Source organism: Phalacrocorax aristotelis, chromosome 3, assembly GCF_949628215.1.
Source record: "Phalacrocorax aristotelis chromosome 3, bGulAri2.1, whole genome shotgun sequence".
NCBI lineage: Eukaryota > Metazoa > Chordata > Aves > Suliformes > Phalacrocoracidae > Phalacrocorax > Phalacrocorax aristotelis.
In genome coordinates, this window is record NC_134278.1 from 83053596 (window position 1) to 83072872 (window position 19277).

The 19277-nt window shown below is 38.4% G+C and overlaps 1 protein-coding gene across 4 annotated transcripts in view; it reads left to right on the forward strand.

Moving 5' to 3' along the window:
* PLCB4 (phospholipase C beta 4) overlaps nt 1–19277 on the forward strand; it is a 207506-nt gene that overhangs the window by 24415 nt on the left and 163814 nt on the right. Inside the window, exon 4 of one of the 4 annotated variants that reach the window (XM_075088219.1) lies at nt 17454–17485. The exons of the other annotated variants lie outside the window; for them this stretch is intronic. Within the exon in view, the coding sequence (XP_074944320.1) occupies nt 17454–17485 (32 nt within the window). The remainder of the gene's footprint in view (nt 1–17453; nt 17486–19277) is intronic. 4 annotated transcript variants of the gene reach the window in all.

Consider the following 19277-nt stretch of genomic DNA (forward strand, 5'->3'; position numbering starts at 1 on the left):
CACACCCACTCAGCATATCATAAATGAGCATGGATTTTAGTCCTAACGTATTTGCTTCCTGACCATTATATTGGGCATGGTAATTGCTCCCAAAATGGAACTGATACTTCAAAGGGGAGAATAAAGAGAAGTTGCGCTCTTGTTAGAGACAAGTGCAACTTGCTCAGTTTGTTCTGAAAATAAAGAGGTTTTAATCCTAGCTTTAGGCCGTCTCTCCACTGTATATCTTCTCACTGTCCCTGATAAGCACAGCAGTTCAGATATTTTGTGTGGGCGTTTTCCACCTGAGCTGCATTTTGCTCTGTAGCATGTATTTTGGCCATGAATTCTAATACTTTTCTCTTAATCAGGTCTGTTGAATCTTAGTCTGATTCTTTATACATGTTATCTCTGGCTTCTGGAAATTGAGTTCTTTTAGCTCTGCAAAGTTGTCTGCTGTTTGTAAGCAACATGCGTAGCTTACTTTGGAGTATACACTGAGTTTCTCTTCAGATGGACCATGTTTTCTTTATAAAAGTTCTCTTAGCACATTTTCTAGGTCAGGAATGCTTAAAATATCTTCTGTCATTAAAACTTGGAGTCAACAGTATAAAACAAAAATAGAGAGGCAGAAGAAAAATAAATGAAGCTTACCAGATGAAGCATTGTCTTCCAAACATTCCCTGCTGGTTGTGATGATCTAGTCTTTTTACTTTTCTTTGAAAGACTGTTCTGTTTAATTACAGCAAAATCCAGTGATGGGTAGACCTTTGTGGTGAGAAAGGTGAGCATGGAAGGAAAAGAAAATATATACGGTCTAAGACTGAGAAAGGTTGATGGTTCAGAGAGAAGGGAGAGCTCTAAAAGCAAGTGAAAACAAAAGGATACAGATAACTTATGGCAGTAGTTATTGTCTTAGTTGCCAGGTTCCCTGTAGTTTCACGTACAATTAAACTGATGCTCTAAGATAAAGAAAGTAGTCCCCAGTCTCACTCCCAGCCTCTAATTTCTTGTCCCTGGATACTTATTCACACCAAACGCCTGTGTGAGTAACTAGTAAATTGGGTAACTGATCTGGCTGAAGAGCAGACCTGCTAAATGAAATTCTGAAAGGTTCTTTTGCACTTGTGCTGGCAGAGCACAAGTTAGTGGGGAAAGAATGAGTAACTGGTAGACTTCTGTAGAGGACTCTTGAAGTTTACCAGACTACTGTCTCAAATTTTTCATGTGTCTCTGAGACAAGAGGTGTATATACTCCATCATTTCCATGGTGTCTTAAACCATGCCTGAATCTTCAGGCATTCTAATGCAGAAAAAGGGAGAAAACAAATCTTGGCTCCTGTATATTTTGGTTGTTTATGGTATGAGTTGTCTTGGGCTGAGAGAAGTTGTTTTCTTTTGTCTGGGTATTTCTTTAAGTGACAGACTTGTAAATTTTCCCCATAAGATTTATCTGCCACTCCCAAGGAACAAAAAGACTTTTTGCTGTTATTTGAAAAGGTATAGGTATGTTATACAAGGAGCTAAGCTATGGTGTTATTTTATTCAAAATTCGTATTTCATCAGTGCCCGAAGTTAGAACCTTGTTCTTTTAAAATGTGTAAAGACCTGGTCTTTTATGCAAAGGTGCATAATGTGAGAAGAACTGGTCAGAAAATGTGAGGCACAAAATGACAGCTCATATTGTTAGGCCTCAGTAAAGCCTGAATAAAACTGAGTTTTTGCAAACCATTTTTTCTGTGCAGGCTCAGCTTGCTAAGACATGTTCGGTTCTTTGTGGTTTCCCCTCTTCTCCCCCGCCCCCCCTTTTTTTCTTCTGGGTCGCTTTCTTCCTTTGTGGTGACTTAAATTGGCTCCAGGAGGAAGCCAGAGCACAAGAGTCTGCTCTAACTATCCAGCAGGAGTATGTCTGGAAATGGAGAGGGCAGAGTAGAAAGGAGTGGAGGAAACTATTCCCTTCCTGGTTTCCTAACCTAAACTCAGATGGCATGATTCAGCACAAAAGCTGAAGGGCAGTGGTGGCTGAGGCAGATGTAGTGAGTAACATTCCCAAGGGATTCCTTTGCAGACAGGTCAGTGGGATTTTTGCCACTGACCTCAACTGAGGCCAAGTGTATGAAGAAGAGAAACGGAGAGTGAAAGAATAAAGAGAACAGCCTGGAAGATATGGGAAGATCTGCAAAATAAATGAAGCAAGATTGGAAAGTGGGAAATGTAATCATAGAATTGGCAGATATAGAAAATACATATGAAGTGGGGAAGGAATCAAGAGGTTGTGTGCACAGCTGAGTTTGGACAAAATGTTTTATTAATTTCTGACTTTTCTCCTGCTGAAACTATCTGCCAAGCCCTACTACTGGTAACACCAAGATGACTTTGCCCAGTAGATGTTTTCTTTTAAACTGATGTGTCGTCTTATGCTACATAAATAGTGCATTCATCTTTTCGCTCTTACTGTTTTCTGGTGAAGCCAAAAAGAAAATTACTAAATTACTGCTGGAAAATGCATTGTATTTGGAAATTTTTTTTTTTCCTTCCAGTATTTTTAACTTCTCCTTACCCCAAAACTGGATAATTTCAGAGGGATGTTTTCTCTAATTACATTGGTGGTCTGGTTTAGAGGAGCAATGCTTGGTTTAGCATTTAAGTAGATTCTAATCAAAGGCAAAACTCCACATCATCCTGTGACCTTCCCAGAATCTGCTATTGTTCTAGTGTTCTTATCTGTTGTAATTTTGTTGCTCTTAAAATGAGTATTGCATCGGAGAACAGGGAGTGTGTGTGTGTGAGATAGTTATGGAGTCTGCCCTATTGGCAGCTGTTTGCCTAAACAAATCCTTTTTGATTGCAGTACCTGTGAAAACTGGAATCTGAGAAGATGGCATGTGCTGTTCTGCATCAGAATGATTTCTTGCAGTAAATGGAAATATCTGTAGTGAATCAAATTTGCATTCAAAACTTCATTTATAATTATTGTGCTTATTATGATTTCATCTTTCTCGGTGTACATCCTCTTAATCTACTAAGTGTAAATTTTCCAAACTCGACAGGTTGCATAAGCCAGAAAAGTAGGAAATAACTCCCAAAACAACTGCTGCCAGATCTTTGAAGCACGTATTGAATTATTGGATCTGAAACACAATGTGTAAGAGTTGTTTTGCCAAGTTTTGAAAGTTACAGTATGTGGAATGATGAGACTGCCATCTAGTTTTTTTCTGTAAAACAAAGGGGAAAGAAATATGGAATGTTGTTTATTGCTTAACGACCCACATTCCACTTTTCAATTGTTTATATTTTAAACTGTTTCTTCTTTTCAAAATTAATAAGACTTGTTAAACATTACAGTAAAGAGTAGTAAGTAAATCTACTTAGATTTCATAGCTGCAGTTTTTGCAGACTGAAAACTTGGATTGTAAACAAGATAATTACAAGATTGTTAGCAGTTGGGAGCACATCTTTGGAGCTGCTGTAGATGTTACAAGAAATTCTTGTGCTGACATATAGACTGTTTTTTCAGGATCTGTGGAGTCCTTTTCTCAGGCGTTTGTACATTTGGAAGACTTTGGCCAGTTATACTTGTTTTGCAGTGACTGTTTTCATAAATGGCTTAATGATCAGAGTCTTAATAAAAGGGTCCAGTGCTTCCCTTACCTCATTAAATCAGGTCTAGATGGTCAGATGTTTATATCCAGCTCCTGTTTGTGAGCAAACAGGTTGCTCAGTCTGACAAAAATTAATTGTAACTTTTTCCTGCAAAGCTATATTTTAGCCTTGAGAAAGCAACCCATCTTCCCTTCTTTAGAGTCCTTATGGGAGGAGAAAAGCCAGTTACCTCAGCTATTAAAATATTTGTAGCTTGTATTTGGTTTGAACTCACCCAGGCTGAGCAGCTAGCTTTATGAATTTGGTAGGTCCTTTCCATTGAGGCGGTTGGGCATCACATTAATACTTGGTTACTCTGTTCAAGTGATTTCTGAACCTTTCCCTTTGAAAACTAAGTAAATGAGATTTTAAATTTTGTCTAGTAAGACTTGGTTTTGCTCATGTTGAACTTTACCTGTAGTCCACATTTAATTCCATCTCTCAATGGCAGATCAAATATTCTTTAATACCTGAGTTGTTATAAGGGAAGTTTTTATTCAGACAAATTGGAACTTGAGTTTGCTGAATTTGAAGCTGGTGCCCATCTTTCCCTTTAAAAAGCAGTTCTGCCTGCATTGACTCCGAAAGATTCGTATCAGACATTGGTGTGGTATTTGGCTGTGGTGAAACTAAGTGAGGTGAAGTCTTTAATTAGATATAGTGTCTTTTATCAGACCGAAAAACATAGTTATATCGGGGGGGGGTGGGGGTTGGGGGGTGGAGAATAGAAAAATATTTAGGCATACAAGCCTGTCTACAAGTCAGTTGGGTCTATCTGCCTGAAAACTAGTTGGTTCTTTTCTACTTCTTTCTATTTTCTGTGGTGTTTTCTGTTGCCACATAAAATTTGGAATCAGATTTGTCATTTTTAGTACTTCACTTTTTCTGTGTTAATCGACAGATGCTGTAAAACTCTAGTAAAATTTTTTACAGTTGCTTTAATGTCTGTTTCATCTTGTGAGGTTTGCAAATTGGAAAGACCATAAGTAGGTATCAGACCCTAAGAAAATACTTCAAAATTATTATAACCAAAGCAAAGACATTACAGCAAATGCCTTTAAATATGAGGTAATACAGCTAAAGCAACACTGTACCGAATGGCTAATCCATGAGAGCTGGATCCTATTCTGTGATGCAGGAGCACATGGTTGTGTCCTGAGTATTCCTTATTAGGGTGTACTCTTCTACTCTAGTATGATTCTGCAGCCTACCAACTCTTTCTATTCATCCAGTGGGATCCAGGGAGAGCTTTAAAATGCTAGGGCTGCCTGCAAAGAAATGGAATCTGTCCTATCTCCTAAGACTGCATCTTCTGGAAGGCCTGTTTCTGTGTGGTATGGTTTCACTACTGTAAAAGATGCTTTGTAAACTAGATGCCTGAGGCTCATGTTGCTAAAACACACTCCTACTCTGGCATGTCAAATACAGACATGTAGAGCTGGGTACAGTGGATAGTTGAGGGTGTGTTGGTGGGAAGTTGGTTTTCTTGTGCTCTGTCAAGTTAGTGTGTTCAGGAATTTTGTCTGGCTGTACCCTCTCTGTCCCTTCTTGTCTTGGTGGTGCACATTAGCTACTGAACCTTGGCAGCAGGGTTATACAAGACAGCAGGTGACAGAAGAGCAGTCAATGATGCTGTTGCATCTGTTACCTGTTCGTTGTACTTGTGACCTCAGCAGAATGCACTGGAGTCAATGGTATAAAACCAGAACGCACGCTGTTTGACAGCTTACTGCTTATCCTTATATGTGATCTTTGCTGTACTTTTTTTTTTTTCTAAAAAGCTTCTGCCCAGAATGCAAGGGGTTTGTTTCTGTGTCTGAGTATTTTTGCTGGCACTTGATGTGACTTGAATATAAACAATAGGAACTTGAGTCAAGTGGTTAAATGTTAAAACAGCTTCCCATGTGTTGGTTTACTGCCAAGGAAAGGTGAATGTTCAGCATAAATACTGTATGTAAACACTAATCAAACATTTATTGTTGTTGAATCAATGACCTGACAAGAATGCAGTTGAACTAAAATGTACAGGTTATATTTCATGGAAGTGAAAAGTTCTATTAATATTTGAAGAATGGCTTTAATTAGTCTGACTGTTGGTGGGTGTGTTCATTTTCTCAATGTACATCCGGTAGAGCATTTTTCACCAACTTATAATTGGCAGTTTCCCTTAGGAAATAATCATTATTGGTATTATAAAAGCACTTTGTATCTATCACATTTGGGAAATGAAAGTTTTGCAAAGGTCAGAATACAGTGTGCCCCCAATTATGCTAATAACTCACACCACAAATGATCCCCTACAAGGTTTAATAGCTTGGTAGTCCTCTTTAGATTTCCTTAGAATAGGAAGAATTAATATTACATTTTGACACGTTACAGAAAGGTGAATAAAGAAACCTTCCTTCTCTCTAGTTTTTGAAGTTTGTACCTAAATTCTCCTAGTGACCTGGGGATCTTGAAGTGTTGGGTGGTGGTTTTTGTTTTGTTTTGGTGTGGGGTTTTTTTTTCTTCTAGAATTCTTTTAAAAAGCATTTTGTTCCACTTCACTGTGAAATCAGTATACCTTTTTTTTAAGGAGCCCAGGATTGCAAAAGACATGTTTTGATATTTGGAAATGTCTATACATTTTATCTGGAATTTGACAATATAGTCTAATAGACTTTGATCCTTTAGCTATTGGAGTGTGCTGAAGTAATTTAAAATAACCTGTTTAAAAATGATTTTAGAAAACCCAAAAATCTAGAATTTTAAAGCAAACTAAATTTTGATTTTTCTTTGTTCCTGTCAAGTGAAATACCCCTTGTGCAATATCCCTCAAAGGAAACATCTGCACTGCACTCCAAAGATTCAAGTAACTAAACCATCCAGAAGTTTTCCAAATATTAGAACAAATCTTCAGGATATAATTACTTAATTATTTGATACTGGATTTTCTCACTTATGTAAATGTCTACCAGACAGATTTCCTTTGAACCAGTAGGTATGTGTTGCTTGAAATGGCACTATCTTTTTGTAATTTTGAGATTAAAACATTAGTAAAAGGCTAGCTGTATAACTTACTCCTGAGACTGATTATTCTAATACACCCACAGTCACTGTGCATCTACTGAGTTGTTAAAGAAGCCATTAAGGGGCCAATCTGAAAAGTATCATTTGCAAACGTCTCCAAATTGAATTATGAATGTCTCTGGTAAACAAAATGTTTGCTGCACTGTGTCAGTTCCACTTAAAGCTCTGGCTGTATCAGGTACGTGTGTTTTGTAACATATTTTGAAGAGCTAGAAAAGGCAATGAAATACATAGCTCAGATTAACTAATCTCTATTTTTAGTGTAGAGACGTTTTTAATTTTACATGTTTTACTTTAAAATGTTCTCCTTTCAGTAAAGTGTTGTCTGTAAGCTTTACTTCAACAGAAATGCAGATAGTTTTAGTCTTTTTAGATGAGCTGTAAGAGAGGAATAATGACATGGGTGGAGATTGAAATAGAGGGTGGTTTGAAATTGGCATACATTGATTTTTTTTTTTTTTTTACAAGCTGCATTAGGAAAGCTGCTGGCTTCTGCTTTGCTGAAGGTATGGTTTTACTTCATACAGCCATTAGGGTTTTAGAAAGACCGCCTTCATTAAATGTCTGTTATAAGAACATTCCTTTATAACAAATTTTCAAAAAGCAGTACTAGCAAGGCCTTTCTCCTGCAAATGCTTCTGTATTGACTGCATTCTGGTGCAATTGACCACAGTGTAAATAAAGAGCAGGATGTGAGCAAGCTGCTGGTAGGCTTAAACTTGAATCTTGATTATGTCCTCCTGTAACTCTTTTTCTGTTTTGGTGTTTCTTTATCTTTTTTTGTCATTGTCAATTGTGATATGTCCTTAATACTAAGTGCAGAGACTGTTAGTCTCTGCTTGCTGTTTGTACTTAAGTTTTCTCCATAGGCAAATTTTTCTTTGGCATAAACACCTCGGTTCTCTGAGGGGACATTATTAACTGTAGTCAAGCCAGGCCTGTTTTTACCTAGATTATTTCTATGCAGAGACATACAATCCTGTACAGAAGGGATAAAGACAAATTTGTCAAATTTACCTGGTAAAATGCATACACATGTGATTCAATAAAGGATTCTGTTTTCCGTAGCCAACCTACAAACTCTGGTGTACAGTCCAAAATAAATTTTCCAAAACAAATTCTAAGTTTTCTGTATCAGGCATATAACGGAAGAGAAAGTTAGGGTCCAAAAGCAGGCTTATTTAGTGTGTGTAGTAAAACACATGACAGTATTTACAATTGGCTAGACGCAGCACTCCTTACTCAAGTATTGCTTCATTAAACTTTCAAAACAGTGTGGACTTTATTTCATAGCTATGTGAACAATTAAATCCTCTGAAATTTTTGTGACTGTCCTAATTATTTTTTTCATGTGAAGCTTGCTAATGCAGGTCTCATTGCTGCTCACTCTGCCAGTGAGTCAGGTATGTCTCTTGATGGTACTTGTGCTTTTAGATCAATGGGGACAAAGTGATCCAGTTTTTCCTTCCTTCCAGGTGCAATTACGGGTCTCAATATAATAAAAATAAAATGATTTAATATCTGCCGAGGTTCATACGGCATATTTTCCATTTATTTTAAGTTTGGAAGCTAAAATATCTTAATTGATAATCCCATAAGGTTTATTTTTTCATGAGCTTTCTCTTCTCTCTGAGGTTCTGTATTTTCAGGGTATTGCTAGTTCTGTAAATTTAGCTATCAAACTATTGCAATTTAAGGCCAAATCCTTCTCACAGTTGAAAGAGAAAATCCAATGTTTTTGTTGGAGTAGAATCAGATTTAAGGAGCAGAGCCTGAATAGTCTTTAGTTGCTCTAATCCCTGAACAGCTTTCCAGCCAGGATGCTTCACAGGCACTGTAACATTTTATATCAGCTGAGTATCCCTTGATGTGAAATATAAAAAAGATATACGTTCATGAGCATGCTATAGCCCGCTAAAATCAGCAGGATCAGTTTTTCTGGTTGCATTAATGGGCTTTAAGAGAGAAACCACATAGGCTTTTGTTGTGGTTCCTGTGGGTTTTTTGGTTGGGTTTTTTTTTTGACCCTTCTTTCTCATGTTACACTTCAATTTATTTAATTTGATTGGCAAAACTGTTGATATGATGAGGTCTTTTCACAAAGTCTTGCAGCTCCTGTGGCAGTTATACATTAGTTTGGTGCTTAAGTATCTCATATGTACATGTCTCTATAAGCATAGAATCTTGGAATCATTAAGGTTGGAAAAGACCTCTAGGATCGAGTCCAACCACCAACCCAACACCACCATGCTTCCTAAACCATGCTTTGAAGCGCCATGTCTACCTGTCTTAAATACCTCCAGGGATGGTGACTCTACCACCTCTCTGGGCAGCCTGTTCCAACACCTGACCACTCTTTCAGTAAAGAATTTTTTCCTAATATCCAGTCTAAACCCCCCCTGATGCAGCTTGATGCCATTTCCTCTCATTCTATCGCTAGTGACCTGGGAGACCAACACCTGCCTCACTAAAACCTCTTTTCAGGTAGTTATATAAAGCAATGTCTCCCCTCAGCCTCCGCTTCTCCAGACTAAACAACCCCAGTTCCCTCAACCTCTCCTCATCAGACTTGCCCTCTAATCCCTTCACCAGCTTCACTGTCATTCTTTGGACACTCTCCAGCACCTCAATGTTGTTCTTTTACTGAGTGGCCCAAAACTAAACATAATATTCAAGGTGTGGCCTCACCAGTGCTGAATACAGGGGCATGATCACTTCCCTACTCCTGTATGTTAGTCTCTTGCACTGATGTGCTTTTGCTGTTATCTTGTAGTCCCCTGTAAATCTATCAGCTGACAGGTCCAGTGGAGATAGCGTTGATCTGTGGTGCAGGAATAGGTCAGTTTTGTTCAGTCACTGTGGATTGCTCATATTGCTTTCTCACACCATTTTTTCATTAAGTAGTCTTCAAAGAAGCCCCTCTGTCTGTCAGCAGAGCAGTTAGCACAGTGAAGTTAGGATCTCTGCTGGTACCATGATGTACTTTCTCATTCCTAGAATTCTTGTTGCAGGAACCATCCTGTTTGAAGTATTCTTGCTCTCAGCTTTCCTGTTTGCATCCTAGTTGCATTAAGATTAAAAGAAACCTAGGAAAAGAGCATTGTAAGTGTGTTCTGGTGCCATGATGTGTCAGTCCCAATGATGACTCTTATTGACTGAACAATTAGTTAATTTTTTAGGTAGGCAAGAGCTGGTGTTCTCATTGTAACTGTTGTACTGAGCAATTTCAAAAAGCAACCAAGTTTTAATTATTGATTAGCAAGCTAATATGAAAAGAAAAAAATATGACAGACCAGAGTCATTGGCAGAAGAGTACTGGGTCAAGGATTTGTGTGACTTTTAACATGCCAAATTAGTATTACCATTTCTTAGATATGAAGAAATGTATCTCATGAACTTATTCTGAATTTAGTATAGTTTCAGCTAACATTGCTCTTATTTTCTCCACAGGATTTGTATGATGAGAAATATCTATAGTCAGCTTTTCTTTAACCGAACCCTGGCTTTGCCCTGTAACAGAAAATGCTAAAAATTGAGGAAGCTGTATCAGGCCCTTTTGTTAGGTGGAGGCTTGTGGAAAACGATTTTGTTGCTTTCCGTGTATGTGCAGAAGGACAAAGAAAAGTTCTTCCCTGTGGCTTCTCTAAGTCCTAATAAAAAAGCTAACCAAGCTAGAAGTTTCTACATGCTGTCGAGCTAAGCAAAATATACGGCTGCTTCTTCCCCCCCGTGCTGTTACTGAGACCTTATTCAGAGTAAAGAAGCGAAATGTGTATTTATTTGCTACCATGGCAACAGATGAAAATACCTCTCTCCTTAGCGTGTATGGGAACATTGCTCTTCTGGTTTGGGATGCCAGGATTTCACCAGCTGTGCCTATCTTAGGCATACTGGCTGCAGAAATTAAAACTAATTAAAAGCTAATTCTAGGTTACCATTAGGCTAGTTCTACTGAACTCCTTCCTGGCCTTGTCATGGATAATGTGCTTTTCATCATGAATGGATTCTTCTATCTTGTCTTTACTGACAACGTGCAATCCAATGCTGCTACATAAATGGTTGTTCAGTCCCTTCTCAGTAAAGTGCTTTCCCATAGTGTATTTCAGCTGTATGAATTTGCATTCTGTCTGCAGAATTGTAAGAAATGTTAGAAACAGCTCCCAGGGGTTTGGTGAATTAAAGCATTGTTGAAGAACTGCTGAATAAGACGGTAGAGCAGCATGTAGGTAAACATTTGTTGGAGTTGATGGGGTAGATACGCTGGACCACAGCAGTCGCTGTTCAGAGCTAAATTGAAGGACAGCAAAACACAGAATTCCTTCAAAAGTCCAAAGCATCAGGTGTTAGATTCTGGTTTTGTTTCTGAAGACGTAAGAAAATATGTATCACACCTAGAAAAGTAGCAATGAAATAGGGTTTGTTGGCCAGTGCCAGCTAAATGGTGTAAAAGGGAAACCCGTATCTTATGACTCTTGATTTTTATTTTTGTGCTGATATTAAACATACAAGTGGTTTTAATGTACAGTTTGAACAGTGGCATGTAGAATTTTGTACAAACAGTGGAGGGAAGTGTCACAGTTGTTTTGGTTTTTTTTCCTGCTAATGATTAATCTCTCTTAAAAAGAACTCGAACACATCAAACCCAGAACTGAGAGCTTTTTAACCTCAGAAGGAGTAGTCTCAAGTCCAGTTTCTATCTCGCAGGTAAAAATACATTTGATTATGACAGGTAAGGGCTGAAAATCGAACTCAAGCATCCTCACTTATAGGAGGAAAAAATGCTGATCTGCAGAGAAAACTATATATCAAGAAAGCTGTTATATAAGGAAAACTATACATAGAGAGTATATATTACCTCTCTTTTGTCTGTGCACAACTTCTGCGGGCTTTTGGAGGCAATAATTAAGGAGAATTTGGGGAACCAGAAGGCATAGTGCTGAACACTTGAAAGCAAAAATATGTGGAAATTGTAAGTAAATACTTCGAGAAGAAAAACAGTGATGCTCTGAATAACATAATAAAAGAATAACAGGACAAGAGGACCTTTTTTAGAGAGCTAGTCTTAAAGGGTATTATGTGGGGAAAAGTAAGACCAGTGGCATGGGTAACTTGCTGAGTGAAAAAGGGTGAGTCTGCAACAGAAGTGCTGAGGGTAGAGGTCAAGTATCGCACACTGGCTCTTCCACTTCACTGGAAGTGAAGACCAGGTGATTTAGCAGGAGGCAGGAATTGTCTTAAAAATGTGAGTGGCTATTCTTTGGTCCTTCGGTGTGCCCTGTGATACAGTTCTGTACTTTTGACCAAAGAGCTGTCTTTTTCATGTCCATAACATCACAGATGTGCATGTGTCCTTTTATGTCTGGGTAAGGGCCATGGGGATTACCATGATGGTCTTACCATCTCCGTTGCCTTTCCTTTCTCTTTGCCGACAGATGCTAACACCAGGGGGAGAATGTCAGCTGTCCTTTCCTCAGTTTTCTTTTTCTGGTATAGCAGCAGTGAAGAAAAGGATGTGTTTTTTTCATGGAGGCTCCTTGGATACTGGGGGGCTGAAGGGTATTTAGTAATCAAAGAGAAAAAGCTGCCAAGTTACTCCAAATAGTCTGTGGTTAATACGCAAGAAAAACATACTGTGACTTTAGCTAACAGGAGAAACTGTAGTCAGTCAATTGTTAGCATAAAGGGAGTTTGAATAAGTGAGTGATTATTTCCATAACATTTCAGTAGTTTCAAGGTATGTATTCTAAAAAGTTTGATGTGTCATCACTTAAAGTACCCCCCCCCCCATATAATGCAGGAGAAGAGAAAAGCCTCCTGGAGGCTAGCCATAAGGTTTGTTGTACAAATTTAATTTAGAAAGAAAAGTGAATTTGCCTGACGTTATAAAAAACAACTTTGTGTCCTGTAAGCTATTTCCTATTTGTTGTGTATGGGAAACTCTTGATCAGTGGAAGGTAAGGTCAACGTAAACAGCCCGCTCCCTAAATAATTTAATATTGATATGGTGTTTAATCTGTACTAAACAATAAACAGGGACAGTCCTTTTTTGTTTACATAGAGATTAGAAATATAATTATATTGCCCTTCATTCTTCTAGGTTTTATTAGAAAAGACGTTGAAGCCAAATGGAACAGGAACAAAGCTAATAATAGGTCTTTTATAGAATGTGACTTCTTTTTATTTTGCCAAACTAGAACATTTTTATATCCTTGTGATTTTAGATTGACTCTTTTGTAAAAGTGGAAAAAGGGGGATATACAGATTTGATTTAGATATTTTATTTCAGCTGTGTTGATTCAGGGCTGCTTGTTTTCTGTGAGCTCCATGTATAGTTTTTAGTCTGTTGTATTTTTTTAGAATTGAAGGAAACAGCTGCCTCTGCTTTCTTTCAGTCATGAAACATCTCTAAAGGTGTTCTGTCCAGTTTGCATATTTACTTTCTTGGTGCTTGCATGTGAACATGTGTATACGCTTACCTGCAGTTGCAGTTGTAATGTCAGTTGTGAAAACAGACTTAATGTTCCTGTAAATCACAAGGCAGAATGCTGGAGCCTCAGAGCTGGGAATGGGGCACACTTGTGCATGTTACTTTAACCTACAATTTGGCTTATTTCCTAGCATGCATTATGCTCACACTTCTGTGTATGTTTCTAGATGTTTCATACAAGAGTATTTGCCTATGTAATTTTTAAGACAGTACTTTTAAGTGCAGGATGGCAACTCTTACAGTGCTTCTGGCAGAAAAGGAATATGTAGGTGTGTATGAATAATTGAAAGTCAGTGATTAGGACCATTATTAAAATAGGAAGCTACTGTGACTGTATTTTCTGCTCATTGTCTCTGTTCTGTCTGTTCCTCCTGTAAGTGGTATGCTTGGCTGACAAAGTTCAATATTTCTTGCTTCCCTTTGGTGTTATATTTTTGTCTCACACAGTAGTGGCATTCCACAAATGATAACTACCATAGGTAGAAATTGAGTCTGCGGCAATGCTGTGTTACTCTCACCACCAAACCCACTGGCCTTGCAGAAGTGGGAATGGCAAAATATTTGTGTTCCTTGAGTGCAGTGGGGAAATGTTCCACAGGGTGATTGTTCTCCCCCAGCACGCATACCCTGTCTCTTCCCTCTCAGCTTTTGTAATAGGTGCTGCTTGTGTGCAACACTGGGAAGGGGCTGAGGTTTCTGCATGGGCTCTGGGTGGGAAGTTGAGTCTCAGAGCTGAGCCTGGCAAGGAACTGGGCGCCAGATTTGGTGCAGTGCCTCTGTGCTGTGGGAAGGCATGGAGCGACTGTTCTCATGGAGTGGTTTTTGGGCAGTTCTGATCAGTGACAGGGATTAAGGCAATATTGCCTTTGGGGATTTGTGCTGCTCTCTCTCCATGGGAGAGGGAGAAGACAACAGAAGAGCATGAGCTGGGCTGTTTGAGACTTAATATTTAGTGGCCCTTCTCTACTCCCCCCGACAACTGCTGACAACTTCCCTAAATGTGGGTGGAGTTCACCCATAGTGAAAAGGCACAGGCACCAGTATGTCCATCCCCGACCCCTGTAGGCGTCTGGAAATCCTTGCAATTGGCAGCTTGACTCCACTTCAGTATGGTTCTGGATTTCCTTCCTCCCCTCCTCTAATGAAGGAGGGATTCACCTTTTCAGATATAGAGCGGTAACCTCCTTCTCCCTCCTCCCACTTCTCTCAATTATCAGGTGTGCACTATATCTAGGAGTCTAATTTTAAATTAACTTGTCACCCTACATCCCATCTGTAGAGGTTTACAATTTTAAACCAATTGCCTTTGAGGTGACTTTATATACTGTTCCATTAACATAAACATATCAATTCTAGGGCACCTACAGTCTACAGAATAAAATCCCCTCTAGAGCAAGGCATCTTCAGGGAAAAGAGGTAGTTGGCAACATTGTAACATTGTAACATTGGGGCTGTTGAATTACTTGTAATAATTATATTAATACAAGACATTTTAGGGCAGTTTTAGTCTAGATTTTTTTATCTTGGTGGTGTTCACCTGTGGATATTTTAGTATGATGTAGGAGAGAGTGAAACTATTGTCTGAATGTGTGAATATTTGCATGGCCAGCCACCCAAGGTCTTGACCTCCCCTTGAAAGTGTTTTTACATTAGTCCTATTGAAGAATTATGTAAGTAAAATGATGGGAGCTTAGATTGTATTCGAGGCTGTTAAATCCCTGGATTTTGCTGTTGTATATCACAGTTCTCAGTGACAGTGAGACTCCTGTGTGATGCTTACCCTGTCTCAACTGCAGGAAAGGCATATTCACACTTAGGCCAGCAGTCTGTTATGGTCCAGAGGCTGCACTAGCTTGGGGCAAGAAATGGCTTTCTATGATTGGAAAGAGCAATATTTAGTTTAATGGTATAATGCATAGTTTGTGCTTCATTCTTTATCCTGAGATAAACAGGGTTAGTATCATGATCCAGAAGAGTAATTTTCCTTTGGAAAAGAGATTTTTCTTCCTGTCTGATGGCCCTACAGTTCTATTTTGCCAGCAAAAAAGTGATTTCGATTTCCATAGACTGTGACATAACTGATAGTTACTTTTAAAGCAAAAGAGAGCCTGCCTTGCACTTCTGTGGCAGAAGAGCTGAGACATAAATAATCTGAATCCCAAAAATTGGTAGAGTTCTGTCCCTTTCCCATTAGCCTGCAAGCATCTAACTCTGTTAGGCTCCCTTTTGAAGAAAAGGCAAGTTAGCGCTGAAAGGTCTCTTGGAAACAGCAGCATTGGGGGACAGGAGCCACAACAAAGGCAAAGAGAAGGTGCTTGTGAGGGAAGGCAGGGAAGAGATGGAAGAGTTTGGCAGAGCTGTAGTGTAGGGCCAAGGGAGGATGGCAGGTGTGTCAAATACCTGGATTAGTGAGGGACTAAATTTTAAAAAAAGCTGTTAAGTGCAAGAGCAAGATTTTCTTGTTCCTTTAAGAAAACAAAACAAAAAACTGGAGCTGGTTGTTCTAAAAGTACTTGAGCAGATGCTAAACAAAATCTTCCATTGACCATTTAAAAATTCAGTAGGCTGTTTGTCTTTTAGTTTGTGTATGCTAGTTTGCATGTTGTGTATGTAGTACAACTTGTGATGCATAAGTAGAAGAATACAATTATCTTCTGGAACTTTAGATGGTCAGTTAAGAGTGACAACAAATGAACCAATTGAGAGAACCAAAATACAAGGTAGCAAGAAGACTGGGGATTATTTATTCCAAAACACCAACAAGGAGCTGTATGCTTAGGATTGCAGATAGGCCACTAATTTGAACATAATTTTCAGGAATTTATTATGCAGGCCTTATTTCCTGAGACAAATATGCACAAATGCCATTATCTCTGGTTCAAAGGGAGTCAAAGTACAGTGAAATGGTAGAGTATTGTCTATAAAGAGTGTGAAGTATTCTTTCTTTAGAAAGAATGAATGCGCCTCAAATGGAAGACTTGCAGGCAGACAGGTGTCCAGCCATACAGTGTACTCAGAGGTGATCTTGCAGAATGAAGTTGAGGAGGCTGTTTAGCTCAGTGACAGTAGAATATTTTCCACAGCTGTGCCTAATTAATAGCTCCTGTGTAGACCTGGTTTTACTTTGTGGAGGGGTAAAAAGACAATCAGGTAGTGAAAGTGAGCATAATACTGCCTGTGGAAATAAAGCTGAACCATTTTAGGTTTTTAATCTTTTTTCTCTTTTCCCTTTTTTCTTTTTTAAAACTTCATTATAAAAATCCAGCTATTTCTTCAGTTAGTTGCTAAGTCTTCTTACAGTGTGTATCACGCAGTTCTGTGTAGTCGCATATATGAGGGCAGATGGCTGGAGATCTGGTAAAACTTTGGACTATGGTTCAGTTATCTTGCTGCTTCCTACATGGCTAATGTTCTGCAGTCACTAAGGCTTTGTCTAGAAATCCTTTCTTATGCTATTTCTTTGCTTATGGCTTAAGGAAAGTAAAATCTCTAACCATACAAATGTGCTTCAGATTAATACTGTGTGCGTAGTAAAGGCTAGTTGGTGAGACAGAAGGCCTACATTCCTGGTATTTACTTATTTTTAAGTAAACACATCTATTGGACTGACATTCACGTGTGCTGTGTGTATACGATCAAAAATGCCATCTCTTCCATGACACAAGTGTCCATAATACTTTAAAAAGACTCCAGAGTATATGCTGATGCAATTTTTTTTATCCTTAATGTCACTCTATTTAAAAAACATTCTTGAACAATGAAGCACATGCTGTACGTAGGAAAAAAGGGTATAAAAAAAATTTTAAAACCCTCAAATCTTGGTTTGATTTCCTGCCTCCCTCCTTCCAAAATAGACAAGTAGTATATTGTCCTGCTGGACTTCGAACTCAAGGAGGGAGAAGAAAATATACAACAAACTTTATATCTATCTGTCTATATCTTACCTGTAAATATGTGTCTATCCATATGTATATATACACATATTGTATAACTATAAATAACATATAAAAATGTTTATAAAAATAGGAATATGAAACCCCTCTATACTACTGTAAAGAGAGACAACTATATATAAGCCCCTGTGGGGGACCTGGAAGATCTGCCTGTCCTAGCCTGAACAGGGCTGCTGGAAGCACTTGGTTGGTGCTGGAGGACACTGACCAGGTTTGCTTCCATGGAAAGTTGCTAGGCATAGGAAAACTGTGCTTGTGGAAAAACTTGCTGACATTGACTTTTCTTTTCCATAAAACACTGATTTAATTTTTTTTTTTTTCAGGAGTTGTCACACGCTACTGGAAAAGTTGCCTGGTGAGAATATTCTGTGTGGTTTTCATTTGTAGTCTCACTAGCTGGTTTGGCTAAGTGAGATGTGACCTGGTGAGGGTTTTTCTCAGCTACTGGAAAACTGCAAAACCTAGAAAGCCAATAATGTTGCAAAACAAACTGCTAAAACATTTTGACTTCTCCTCAGTAATATTTGACCAGTAGCAAGTCACCTTCCAACTGGTAGATTTTAGCTTTCCCTTTTTTATTTATCAGAAGGTTACCACAAAATAAATAGTGGTGTGGTTTTTCATTCTACTGGTAGAATTCAACTTTCCCCTTTATATTTATCAGAAGGTTACCAGGAAATAAATAGTGGTGTGGGGGTTTTTTAATTCTTTCCCCAGTTTACTTTGTGCACTAGACAGTGCTCTGTAATTTATAGTTCTACTTTTTCTCTTGAATAGTCAGGTGTGTTCCTGTTTCATTTGTGCTGGAGATCCATTTAAAGGTTAGTCAGTCCTAGGAGAGAGAAGTATTAAAAAAAAAAAAAAAAAGAAAATGAAATAGGAAAATAGAAGAAATTGGGGGGAACTAGGGAGAGGACAGTAAAATGAAGTTTACTGGCTTTGTTTTGTTAATGTATTCGGATTGGTAATATTTTGTTTCTTAGATGTCACTCATAGCTTCATTAAAAAGTACTAATGAAAGCAACATTATTTTATACTGTGTCTAGATGTAGGAAAACTACTCCTTACTGAACTGGCAGTTTCGTTGGAAGTGGAAGACTTCAGTTATTGGGGCATGATGTTAATGAAATTGACTGCTAGAATCATGATGTCCTGCTGTCTTAGTGTGGTGCATTTTTTTGTCTTACTTTAAGAGCTTGCTGCTTTCATTCCTACCCATCCTTTTGCTTCCTATTTTATGAGGGTACAAGAACAGGAAAGCAACTGAACTGACCCAACTTTTTCTGTGGGTATCTTTTTGGGAGCAAATTGAAAGCAAAAGGCCAGGATGGAGGTGTGTTGCCTGGGAGTAAATGCAAGAAATTTTATTTATAAAGGTGGGCTTCCATCAATGCCAGCAGATTGCTTGGGCAGGTGTCTGAAATGGCTCAGTGCAAGGAGCCAGTAATCCTGCGTGTTCTGCATGGCTCAAACATGTTACACCTCGTGGTCCCAACGCAAAATTTCAAACTTGTATCTGCATTGCAGTTGGATGATAGGACCTGTCTTAGCTTCAGACGAAGTCAGGTACGCTTGTATGTGCCCTAAGCGCTTTGTTCATTTTTCTGTTTTGTAATCACAGTTTAAAACTATGTCAAGAAGAAGTAGGTATGGAAGGGAGGGGCATATCCAGTATAGGAAGATGTTTTGAGGTGTTAGCAGCTATGAAATGGCTTACTCCTGGTGCCACTGTACTGCTATCTGTTCAGGCTTTAAAGGATTTTTTTTTGGTGGTCTGCAACATTTTTTGCTATAAAACTGAAGATTAATCTTTTATGTTTTTTTTCCCATATTAGTAGTGTAAGTTTTGGAAAGTGGGAGGGCGTGGAAGTTTGCCAGTGTTAATGAGGTACAGTTTTCTATTTTAGTTTGGGAACTTAGCAAAGGCAATTCATGGAAAAATTGTGTTTTATAAGTATGAATAGTGGCTGTTCTGTGTTATTTAGATACTGTTTCATAATGTGCAGTTCAAGTAAGTGCTCAAATAATAGAAATATCAGTAGATTTATGGAGGAAAAATGCTACTTAAACACAAACTTGTGTAAAAAAAAAAGAGTTAAAATATAGGTCTCGGACATGGTTAATATGTATTGGACAACCAGATCAAG